At 42.3% G+C, this 12,303-nt stretch overlaps 1 protein-coding gene across 11 annotated transcripts in view; it reads right to left on the bottom strand.

Annotated features, from left to right (window-relative positions):
- The window catches only part of LOC109972718 (phosphatidylinositol-binding clathrin assembly protein-like), a 99,407-nt gene that overhangs the window by 60,005 nt on the left and 27,099 nt on the right, over nt 1-12,303 (bottom strand). For 6 of the 11 annotated variants that reach the window (XM_020621779.1, XM_020621785.1, XM_020621788.1 and 3 more), the window contains exons 4-14: nt 12,008-12,083; nt 11,803-11,905; nt 11,203-11,296; nt 10,946-11,057; nt 10,434-10,540; nt 10,268-10,309; nt 9,095-9,106; nt 8,848-8,933; nt 8,420-8,543; nt 7,655-7,782; nt 3,005-3,090 (exon numbers count right to left, since the gene is read on the bottom strand). In XM_020621779.1, the coding sequence (XP_020477435.1) occupies nt 3,005-3,090; nt 7,655-7,782; nt 8,420-8,543; nt 8,848-8,933; nt 9,095-9,106; nt 10,268-10,309; nt 10,434-10,540; nt 10,946-11,057; nt 11,203-11,296; nt 11,803-11,905; nt 12,008-12,083 (970 nt within the window). The remainder of the gene's footprint in view (nt 1-3,004; nt 3,091-7,654; nt 7,783-8,419; nt 8,544-8,847; nt 8,934-9,094; nt 9,107-10,267; nt 10,310-10,433; nt 10,541-10,945; nt 11,058-11,202; nt 11,297-11,802; nt 11,906-12,007; nt 12,084-12,303) is intronic. The other 5 variants (XM_020621782.1, XM_020621790.1, XM_020621786.1 and 2 more) reach the window with 1 other exon arrangement.

Raw genomic sequence — 12,303 nt, 5'->3', positions numbered from 1 at the left:
TGTGGTTCTGGGATTTTTGCTCACCGTTCTTGTGATCATTTTAACCCAACGGGGTGAAATCTTGTGTGGAGCCCCAGATCGAGGGAGATCATCAGTGGTCTTGTATGTCTTCCATTTTCTAATAATTGTTCCCTCAGTTGATTTCCTCAAACCAAGCTGCTTGCCTATTGCAGATTCAGTCTTCCCAGCCTGGTGCAGGTCTACAATTTTGTTTCTGGTGTCCTTTGACAGCTCTTTGGTCTTGGCCATAGTGGAGTTTGGAGTGTGACTGTTTGAGGTTGTGGACAGGTGTCTTTTATACTGATAACAAGTTCAAACAGGTGCCATTAATACAGGTAACGAGTGGAGGACAGAGGAGTCTCATAACCTCTAGAGTCCCTGCGTCCTCATATGAGGACCGCACAGCTTGGGTTTCCAAAGCTCAGGACTCTAGAGGTTAAAGAAGAAGTTACAGGTCTGTGAGAGCCAGAAATCTTGCTTGTTTGTAGGTGACCAAATACATATTTTCCACCATAATTTGCAAATAAATTCTTTAAAAATCAGACAATGTGATTTTCTGGATTTGTTTTTCTCATTCTGTGTCTCATAGTTGAAGTATACCTATGATGAAAATTACAGGCCTCCCTCATCTTTTTAAGTGGGAGAACTTGCACAATTGGTGGCTGACTAAATTTTTGCCCCACTGTATACCATCAATTCCAAAAGGTTGTGATTTAAATCTTGCATCATGTACAGCTCTTTTGATTCTTAAATGCTCAGAAATATATTCCTACCACTGTTTTGTATTTGATTACTTAAATTAATGTGGCCTAAATCTTCAGTGAAATTCAAGCCAGCAGATTTTCTGACAGTCTAGGCTAGAGAGAGCGAGAGAGAGGGAGAGGGAGAGAGGGAGAGCGAGAGAGCAAAAGAGCGAGCGAACCCACAGTCGAATAATCGCACTGAACAGCTGATCAAATTGTTTGATTCTTCGTTGGGTACAGTCCGAGGTCTGACACCATCTTGCCCTCCTTGCTCAGGGAGAGGGACACTGAGCATATCCTGAGCAGCTGCACAAAGACCCTAGGAGATGGTCCTTACCAGTGGTAGCATGACTAGCTCCTAAAGGCTGTTGCTAGGAGTGTCTTCTCAGCCATAAGAAACAACAGGTCTCACTGGCCCCCCAGTAACCAGATAACATTCATTAAGGCAGGTGAGCGACCAAAACAACAACCTAGAGCTGTGGCATTTACACTCCACCACACACGGCTGGCAGCTAATGACTGACCAGGGCAAGCAACTCAGATTCCCAGCATGCATTGATAATACATCACTGTGACCAGACATTGTCATCCTGTCAGAGGCCTCTAGACAGATTGACAATGCGCCGGGAAGGCCATATTGAGGAGGCCTTGGAAAGAAAGCTTGCCAAGTACCAGGGGTTGCCAAAAACAGGGGTGGCCAGCATACTGCCATGCGATGGAAGCAGGCTGCAGAGCTTTTGCAGGGCACTCTCTTCACAAGGTGTACACCCTGCTGGGCATGACAGGGCTGCTAAGGAGAACAAAGGACTGCAATGAAGGCAGCAGAGAAAGCCTCCAGGTGGTTATGGATAAACAGGGGTGATCTGTAGTGTAATTCTGCTGGGATGCAAGTTGGTGCTTGATCACCCCTGGCTGTGTCACCTGGGCAAGGGTGTATGATGATGTGAAACCTGAAACACCTAATAAACCCAGGTAACATCACCAGTGATGTGTCCCAGCGCATCTGTAGGATTATCTTTCACCTCACAAAGCATGGTGTTGGCAGGGACAGGGACTGGTCGGAGCTGAGGGACAAATGAATGCAGCCCAATGCAGAAAGGCCCTTGAACATAACCTGCTCCAGAGTGCAATGACCGGAGACTGGGGCGACAGTTCACCTTTCAGTATGACAATGATATGAAGTATACAGCCAAAACAACACTGGCGTGGCTTCAGGACAAGTCTGACTGTCTCTGAGTGGCTCAGCCATGTGCAAAGCTTTCAGAGACTTAAGCTTGATTTATGGTTCTGCATTGAATCTATACCATAGGTATGGTGCAGGTAATGTGTAGTCTTGTACCATATGCTGTAGCCTGACACCTCTCCAGAAATGTAACTACATGTTGTGGCAATGCAGACTGCAACAACTGTGACTGGTAGCATTGCATTTCCTTGTTCATGTGTCTCAGTGGCAGGACAATCAGAGAAAACCCCCCTTTTTTCTGCCACAGATGGTTCAATGGTAGTACAGACGAATCTCCTCAAACGTCTTCTCTCTTATCTGTGTTAGGTAGGTAGGTACTTTATTGATCCCACAGTGGAGAAATTTCTGTGTTACAGCAGCAATAGAGAACAATCAACATAACACCATAAGAACAGACACATAAGAACAGAACTTCATAGAAACACGGGAAAGAACACAATGAGGACACAGCTGCTGTAACTTGCTGCCACTCCACGCAGTGCATGCGTACGTAAGTATGTAGAAACTGCTGTTCATCATATATTAGTATAATTCCAACATGACCAGCTCAGTTTCAATCACCATTGTTAGTAATTGGCATAGAGGTGCCACTGCCAACTAGTGTTTTGGCAATGTAACTGCATGCAGTTTCTGATTTTTAATAACATGTTTTCACTTTGTCATTATGGGTTAGTGAGTAAAGACTAATGGGAAATATTCAAAATCCCATCTGTTTAAAATCAAATCTAAAACAACTTGTGCAAAAACTGAAGGGATCAAAATACTTTAAGCCACTGTGTGATAGGTATTCTGCTCTTATTTATTTTTCTTTTATTTGTATATACTGCATAATATTTAATTTAACAAAAAAAAAAAAATCATACTGTAAACCTCAATTCCTTCTTGTTACAAAAGGTATATACACTAAGGAATCCTACTAGGGAGATGTGGGTGCGCTAATAAGTATTTGACAAGTATATATCTGTAAATGTGGAAGTGGTGTGCACTGAAGTGTTGCCAAGAAAAAAGGAGCTCTCACCTCCCCATGTGTTTGTGGTGGCGAGAGGCAGTGGCTGCTGAAAAGCTGGCTGCAGATCCAGCAGGTCGTTGGCTGCCTTGGAGGTGCTGGAGGAAAATAAGTGTAAAGAGGATCAATCAGTCTCTTGCTAACAAAATATTAGGTTCTCAAATGAGTTCTAAGATTGTTATAAGTAGAGAAAAAGCACAGCCTCAAGCATGTCAAACAGACATGTCTTAAAAAAAAAGGCCTGGATGACCTGTAATTTCTTACTTTTAAACTGACAAAACTGAAGTTAATGTACTTGGGCCTGCAAATCTTAGAAATATGCTATTACTCTAGATAACATGGCCATGGCCTCTAGTACTGCTATGAGGAACCTTGGAGTCATTTTTGGCTGGGATATGTCATTTAAATCACACATAAACCAAATCTCTAGAACTGCCTTCTTTCACCTGCGCAATATTGCCAAAATCAGGAACATCTTGTCTCAAGAGCCGTTTTTACACTGAGATCCCACACTACTGCCGTTCCAAAGGATCACCAATTTCTCACCGTTGTGCTATTCATACAGATAAAGCTAAGGGCGTTATAACTGCGAGCCAGCCTGTGAATTCAGATTCAGGATATGTATGAGAGGAGTACGACAGTAGTGAGATGTGTTGTAGGTCAAACAGAGGGGTTCAAGGTGGAGGTGGGGCTACATCAAGGATCGGCTTTAAGTCCCTTCTTGTTTGCTATGGTGATGGACAGGTTGACAGATGAGGTCAGACAGGAATCTCCGTGGACAATGATGTTTGCGGATGACATTGTGATCTGTAGTGAGAGCAGAGAGCAGGTGGAGGAACAACTGGAAAGGTGGAGGTCTGCCCTGGAAAGAAGAGGAATGAAAGTCAGTCGTGGTAAGACAGAATACATGTGTATGAACGAGAGGGAGGTGGCAGGAGTGTTGTGTGACAGAAGAGTGGCAGCAAGAATCAAAGGAAAGGTGTACAAGACAGTAGTGAGACCAGCTATGCTATATGGGTTAGAGACTGTAGCAGTAAGGAAAAGACAAGAGGCAGAGATGGAGGTAGCAGAGATGAGGATGTTGAGGTTCTCTTTAGGAGTGACCAGGATGGACAGGATTAGGGATGAGCACATCAGTGGGACAGCTGAGGTCGGCTGTTTTGGGGACAAGGTCAGAGAGGCCAGATTGAGATGGTTTGGGCATGTGCAGAGGAGAGATAGTGGTTATATTGGTAGAAGGATGTTGGAGATGGAGCTGCCAGGCAAGAGGTCAAGAGGAAAGCCATCCAGCCCAGGTCGGAAACGGAGAGGAAGGCCAAAGAGGAGATATATGGATGTGCTAAAAGAGGACATGAAGTTAATTGGTGTGAGAGTAGAGGATGCCAAGGATAGAGTTAGGTGGAAAGAGATGATTCGCTGTGGCGACCCCTAACGGGTACAGCCGAAAGTAGAAGAAGAAGAGGGGTCAGTGGATGCTGAGACACATAGTGCACAGAGGTCGCCAACTTTCTGCAGAATCAATAGCTACAGAACACCAAACTTCATGTGGCCTTCAGATTAGCTCAAGAACAGTGTGTAGAGAGCTCCATGGAATGGGGTTCCATGGTCAAGCGGCTGCATCCAAGCCTTACACCACCAAGTGCCATGCAAAGCGTCGGATGCAGTGGTGTAAAGCCGCCACTGGACTCGAGCAGTAGAGACATGTTCTCAGGAGTGACGAATCAAGCTTCTCTGTCTAGCAATCCGATGGACGAGTCTGGGTTTGGCAGTTGCCAGGAGAACGGTACTTGTCTGACTGCACTGTGCCAAGTGTAAAGTTTGGTGGAGGGGGGATTATGATGTGGGGTTGTTTTTCAGGAGCTGGGCTTGGCCCCTTAGTTCCAGTGAAAGGAACTCTTAATGCCTCAGCATACCAAGACATTATGGACAATTTCATGCTCCCAACTTTGTGGGAACAGTTTGGAGATGGCCCGTTCCTGTTTCAACATGACTGTGCACCAGTGCACAAAGCAAGGTCCATAAAGAAATGAATATGAGTGAGTTTGGTGTGTAAGAACTTGACTGGCCTGCACAGAATCCGGACCTCAACCCGATAAAACACCTTTGGGATCAATTCGAGTGGAGACTGCAATCCAGACTTGAGACACCGGTGATAGTGTCATGCACATATTACATCACCAAAACACTGGTCCCGGACTACCGGCTCACCCTTTCTACACAGAGCCTTGTTTTCCGACTCATCTACAATGTTACAACGGCGACTTATCTTAGACATGACCTAAAGATCAAAAAGAAGTAACTTGGTTTATACACATCTCGCAAACTCTACCAAAATAAAGTATTACATGATAGTTTAAGGATCTCCTTGAATGGGCATAAAATCCAGGCTGTTGCATGTTCATGCCAGCATACCTGAAATCCACCGATCAGCTGATCAACACTGGATTCCCCCAGAGCACAGTGCCTGTTTATTCTGACTGCTTCAGGCCAGTGTGTCTGCTGCATGTGATATGTTGCTGGTTAACCAGTGGATTAATTATCCATGATGTTGCTATGCTACCTGTTGGAATTAATTTCACTACTTTGGGACTGTATGTGGTCGTGTGGGGGAAGACGCAGCGATCACCGTGTGGATTTACCGACCTTGGAGATACTTGAAATAGAGCGATGTTTCCACTACTCAGTGGGACTTAATGCTAAGTTTAAAAAACATGTTGCATGTCTGTTAATGTGTTGTTTCTGTAATGTTAGAGAGAATTGTTGTAAGGCTGGAGAAGTTACTATGTCTGCATTATGACAGTTAAAATATGGGGTTTTCTCAGTTACCCACTTTGTTTAGAGTGTTACTGTAGTGGTAAAAGCAAACTGAATATAGTCAGAATAGGCTCAGAGTATAGTTAATAGTTACCAACTTAGCTATGAGGTAATATTAGTTAGTGCACAACATGTAGAATGGTCAGAGTGGTCAGAGTGAACTTTCTGCTCCTTGTACGGGTCTCTGCGGGAACATTGGGCGTCAGACTTCCTGTTTTTCAGTACAGGGTGCAGGGGGTTCCCAAAATAGAGAAGTATAACCAGGGTGGGGGCCCGTTGGACGTCAAGATCTGGACAATTGTAGGAAGTTGGGAAATGGCCATATAGTTAGCTGCAGAGCTAATCAGGGTGTGTGTGTGAGGACTGGAGGAGAAGACTCTACCTGCTGACTTGCAGCCTGACTTTCTTTGCAGAGACCCCAAACCTGACAGGTGATCCTGTTTCTTGCCCTCTCAATCATTATCATACAATATTGTTCAATAAATGATGATTGGCACTGCAGTGATTCTCCCTGTGAATTGATTTTTGCCACGACATTACACATCTCTTTTCATTGGTACATATACCGTTGTTTAACTATCTATGGTGGAGAAATTCAAATTAATTAATTAATGCTGTCGCGGTTTGTTGTGCTGTCCACTTGCGACAACATCGGAATCAGGAGTCACGCATGTTCACAAACTATCCTCTCATTTTAGGGAAGATGCTTTTTGGTTTTAGTATTCTGAAAAAATTATAGACTATTTGGAGTTATGAGGGGTGCAAAGATAATCTAGAGGTACCCAAGATTAAATGTCTGGAAACAAGCATGCCATGGGGACTTTAATGACAAGGCTCCATCGTATCTTAAAGACCTCGTAGAGCCTTATCATCCTAACACAGCACTTCGCTCTCAGAGTGCAGGTCTACTTGTGGTTCCTAGAGTTCACAGAAGTAGAATGGGAGGCTATGGCCTTTAGCTATCAAGCTCCTCTCCTGTGGAACCATCTCCCAGTCTCAGTTCGGGAGGCAGACACCCTCTCTACCTTTAAGATTAGACTTAAGACTTTCCTTTTTGCTAAAGCTTATAGTTAGGGCTGGATAAGGTGACCCCCAGCCTTTCCTCAGTTATGGTGCTATAGTCCTAGACTGCTGGGGACCACCCCATGATGCTATGAGCTCCTCTCTCCCCATCCATCTATTTTCCACCATTACCCATCACTAACTGTGTGTCTCCTCTCTCCCTGTACCTTTCTCCAGGTTGCCCTAGCTCTGGAGCTCTACATCTCCGATGAGCAGTCACATCAACCTACATCAACCTGCCCAAGTGCTTGATTGTTTGTTTTGTTAGAAGGCCACCCACCAAGAGCCAGTCTGTTGGAGGTTTCTTCCATTAAAGGGAACTTTCCCCCGCAGTGTTGCCAAGTGCTGCTCAAGGGTTGGGTTTTCCTCTATAAAAATAATAACAGTAAGGCCTAGACCTTACTTTCTAAAGTGTCCTGGGATGACTTTTGTTGTGATTTGGCGCTATACAAATAAAACTGAGTTGAACTAAGTCACATTAACAATAAAATGATCATTCCAATCACATTAACTGACAAAAAACAATTTATAGACTTTTGTCCTTGTTTAATTAATAAAACAATGATCTCGTTTCACCTTAAGTCTTCAGTTTTGAAACACCTACAGAAGAATGTCAGGGCTAAGATTTTATGCACCAAACAATTGCTAAATTGTCTGATCTAAATGTATGTTTGTCTGTCCCCACATGTAAAATCACTAGTGCCTTTCAAGACATTTGAAGAAACCCTGAAATTGAATGATAGTATCTTTAAGATGAGTGAGCAGGTGCAGATCCTGTGGTCTCACCTGTTGGTGGAGCTGGGGGTGGAGAAGAGGTCAATGGCAGGGGCTGAGTTTATGGTACTGCTCACTGTGGAGACAGGGGAGGAGTCTGTGGTCACTGTATTCTTCTGGAGCTCTTTCAGACGCTGCTCCTATAATAATTAGGAGTTAGTTACTGTTAGCAACATGCAGGACAACCTCTGCATCTAATAGCTCAGCATGATAGTACTCAAAAATCTTTTAAGGCCTTAAGAATGTTGTTTATATACTGGTATACATGTTGCCTGTAGAGCCACGTGCACAATGAAACAACAAATAAATAAACATGTTGTGTTTCCTTTAAAAATGTGAATGATGCATCAAGTCACTGATCTTTAGACAGCAGCTGTAATATTTTTATAAATCTTTAGTGACAGAACATATTCAGGGACCTTTTCCTTTTTTTTAGATTTTATTTTTTAATTTTCTTTTTAACGTTATGAACATAGGACCTGCCAACTGAAATGTAACGCATGTGCAGACCTTGGAGGAATGGACATTCTACTAAACCATTTCTGAATGCACAAACATGCATGCAAAACCTAATTAGGAGGCAACAGTATTACACTATTGGCAATAGGGGGAAACTAAAAAGACTTTCTCTGCAGACTTCCTCAAAGCCAATTTCTCCCACACTTCAAACTACAGCACAAAAATGTATTTAAGAGTTAAGGTGTATGTGTTACTGGACTTTGCTGCTTTAGCTTGAAGTGCACTAAGTTGAAACTAATGTGAGTGAGAAAAATGTACTTTTAATGCTTTCAGGCGAGCCTGCTCTTCCTCCAGGGCTGCCTGTTTTTCCCTCTCGTCCACTTTGGTAAAAGATATGCCGGTGTTGGCCAGGGAGGACACAGCACTGGAGAGGGTGCTAGCCCTGAATCAAGGGACAGACACAGAAAACACTGACTAACCATAAATTGTCCAGGGCTATCAAAACATTTTTACAACTGGACTTTGGTCCAGTTGCTTTACTTCTCTCTATTGTCAAAGTTGACTTGTTTCTACTGTGTTCTGAATTTGACATATACAGTAGACAAATACTTGCACTGTGAGAAAAAAAGTGCATTTGCTGAAAAATACCCCTCAAATCTGTCGATCAAATATGGTGAAAACAAACATAACCCTGAGACTGGATGGCAAGGAACCCGATCAAGTGAACAGAGATAATGCAGACCTACCTGCTGGCAGCTGTTGAGTCTTTAACTTTCTTTCCCTCTAAAGAGGCTAGGTGCTGTTCAAGGGCATCCAGCAGGCTGCTGGGGGCCTAGCATGAATGTCATTGACACATAAGTAAGTTTCAAAGACAGAGAAGAACTGAATACAAGATGCCTTCAGAAGACAAACAAAACACTGAAGCATGCCAAGAGTCCACAAACAGAGCGACTTTCAAATACAGAGACAGAGAGAAAAGGTCCAGATACTTACACAAACTGTAAACTGAAAAGGGAGAGATAGAAGGAAGGAAGAATACAGAAAATAAAGGTGGTAACAGTCAAGATATTAGGAAAACATTTGGGGAGTAAGCTACATTGTCTAACTGTGGTTTATCTACTACAGTTACAAAGTTATACTAAATACATAATTAACAACAGAGCATCCAGTAGGATATACAGTGTTTCCACAAAATACACAATTTCAGCAGGTCACTGGTCTATATGAGATGGATCTATTATATCCCACACTGAAACCCTTGGTTCACACCTTTATTTGCTGTATGACGCCCAAGGTCAGAAGTGAGTGCGAGTTGGAATGCGTTTCTAAATGCAGCAGTGGGCACATGCATTGCTTGCCAGCTGTGCACAGCACCTAGTGTTAAAACTTGACAGGCCTGATGCTGAAGGGGGTTAGTATCTTATAAAAGGACAATAACAGCCAAATTTTGGAAGCTGATATTAAGGAGGTCACTAAACCAATTACAGCTAAGAAAACAAACCACCAAGACTCTGTTACTTGAATTTGTCTGACAATTTTGGCTTCTGACCACAGTCATACCATGAGCCGTTCCTAAGAGTTCTCTGTCCCTCCCATCACGTCTTGTTTCCTATTGACGATGAAACTACAGATGCCAAAGCAGTGTTAACCCTGGCTTTTACCCTTCATTGTCCTACTCTCTGTGCAAAAGAATGCCGCCTCTTTGATTTACCGTTTTGGACTTTTAGCTGCCGAGAGCTACTTTGTTGCTGGCTGTTTGAAATGACTACTCGTGGTTTGATTTACCGTTTTGGACTTTTAGCTGCCGAGAGCTACTTTGTTGCTGGCTGTTTGAAAGGACTACTCGTGGTTTGAAAAATGCTTCTTATGACCTTTGTTTTGGTGGCAGGTGGGGCTAATTTACAAACCCATTCTTGAAAACAGAGGGTAGAGATGCTTGAATTACCACAGAAGAGCTATAGGCACCAAAATGACAAAGAGTTCGTAGAATAACAGAGAGGGACCACATCCTGTCCCATTTTCAATTGATCTGTCAGACAATCTGTTAAATCTTAATGCACCTCTAAGCAAGCCAGCAAACAAATGGGGGTATCAAGTTAAGGTATATTATTTAAAGTAACCGTAAAAAGCCAAATGGCTATTTTTAGACTTGGCATTTTGGCTTACCTGAGACAGATCTGGGATGTCCCCTCGATCAATACCCACTTGCTGCAGGAAGAGAACAAGGACTATTAGAATTTGAATGAGGGAAAAAATAAAACATAATAAACCCCTTCAAAATGATTCCAGCCATTTGCAATCTATGATATGCTGATCTGGGGTTGTGACTTACCTCTGCAACTTTAAGGAACTCTGAGATTCTTGTCATTCGTGTAAGGAATTTCTTGTAGATGTCTAGTCCTTCTTTGCACTGGACTTTCTTCATGTCAAAGTATTTCTCTGTTCAAATAAGAATAACAATAAGGCAAAACCAAGGTATGTAGTCTGTAAAAGAGCAGTTCTAAAACAGGATATAACAAACCCTGCCACATATACATTTTAGAGTAGAGTCAGAAAAGAATTCACGAGGTCTGCCAATAGTTTGTGACAGCCCACTAAACACTTTCTTTGAAAAAGACTTGTTATTGGCAGCTACAGGAAAGTTGTCAGTTTTGCAGGCCTACTAATAAGCCTATTAATTCTATTTTCTAAGTGGTAAATAATTACAAGGGCATCTGCAGTAATTCAGTCTTTCACCCCAGGTCATTGTCTCTTTTAATCTGGAATGCACAGGACAGTAAGGAAAAGTTTACAGTCCAAACAATGAATCAGCAATGCTATGATAACACAACAGCTTGTTTTTACCCAGGAGGTTGATTATTCCCTCATTGTAGGCTGCAAACAGTCGGATTGCATCTTTGAACAGAAGCATGAAGGCTGCGTTAATTACACCATTTGTCAGTTCATTGGCATTGACCTGGAAGAGAGGTGGAAGTGTTGAGAACAATCTTATTTAAGCAAGTCAGAGAACCATTTTGAAAACCCAGTGAGTCACGAGAATGCATATTGACAAGGGTCAGCAATGGATTTAAATGCCAAACAGACAAATACTGAGCATTCACATTGAAATCAAGTAACACATCCATCTGATTTTGGATGATAGGGATGGTCTTGAGGAGTTTCTCTGTGTTCATGGTTCTCATCACTCCATCAGAACTGTGGAATGAAAAGAAAACAAGTCAAACTAATTTACCAACTCTAATCCAATACCCTTCTGAGATGCCATTGAGCCTACTGACACTGGTGGAATTTGACCCTCTAGTCTTGATTATCACTAGAGGACAGTGTAGTGATAATAGAAATGGCCATTTATGATTTTCATGAGTTCATGAATCAACACAAAAACAAATCAATTAATACATCTGCCCTTGCATTGTAGTGCTTCACAATATCATGGTTAGAGAATTTGGCTGTCAAATGCCAATGTGACTCACAAACAAGAACTTTTTTTTTTTTTTTTTATCCTTCAGCTGCACAAGGGCTTATGCAACCTTTAAGAAAAGTGTCAAAGTGTATTTGGCAGGAAGTAAAACTAACACACTGTTTTTGCTGCATCATTAAGCCCTGCCTGTCCCCTTGCCTGGGGTGTCAAACATGACCAAGTAGAACATAAAGCTTTGCAAAAATAACAAGCTGTGTGATTGAAAATAAAAACTCCTTACCCTCTCTTCACTTTAGTAAAGTCAAAAGCGACTTGTCTGTAGGACACTGCCTTCTCATTCAGGTAGCGGCTATATCTTCTTATAAAAGTTGACATATCATAGCCTACATTACAAATAAAGACGTGATATGTCATGGTGTCGATGAATATCAGCTGTGAATGTAAAAATACAGTGTTGCATAATGTGTTCAGTGTTGGCAATATACCTTGTAGGCCACTCTTGTCCAAAAAATTGCTGAGGTTGAATAATGTGTTCCGTGAAGCCAGATACTGTATAAATCTCTGCAAGAAAAAAAAAAAAAAAACACCTATAAGGAACTCTATCCTTGCAGTGATCTGGACATTGTATGTGGAGTGCCTCAAGGTTCAGTTTTGGGACCTAAATTATTCATATTATACATTAACGATATATGCAAGGTTTCGAATTTAGTGAAAGTGGTCTTATTTGCTGATGACACTACCATATGGGCATCCGGGGAAAACCTACAGCAACTCTCTGGAC

The sequence above is a fragment of the Monopterus albus genome, unplaced genomic scaffold, assembly GCF_001952655.1.
Source record: "Monopterus albus unplaced genomic scaffold, M_albus_1.0 scaffold267.1, whole genome shotgun sequence".
NCBI classification, from domain to species: Eukaryota; Metazoa; Chordata; class Actinopteri; order Synbranchiformes; family Synbranchidae; genus Monopterus; species Monopterus albus.
This window is presented reverse-complemented; position numbering and strand designations above follow the sequence as displayed.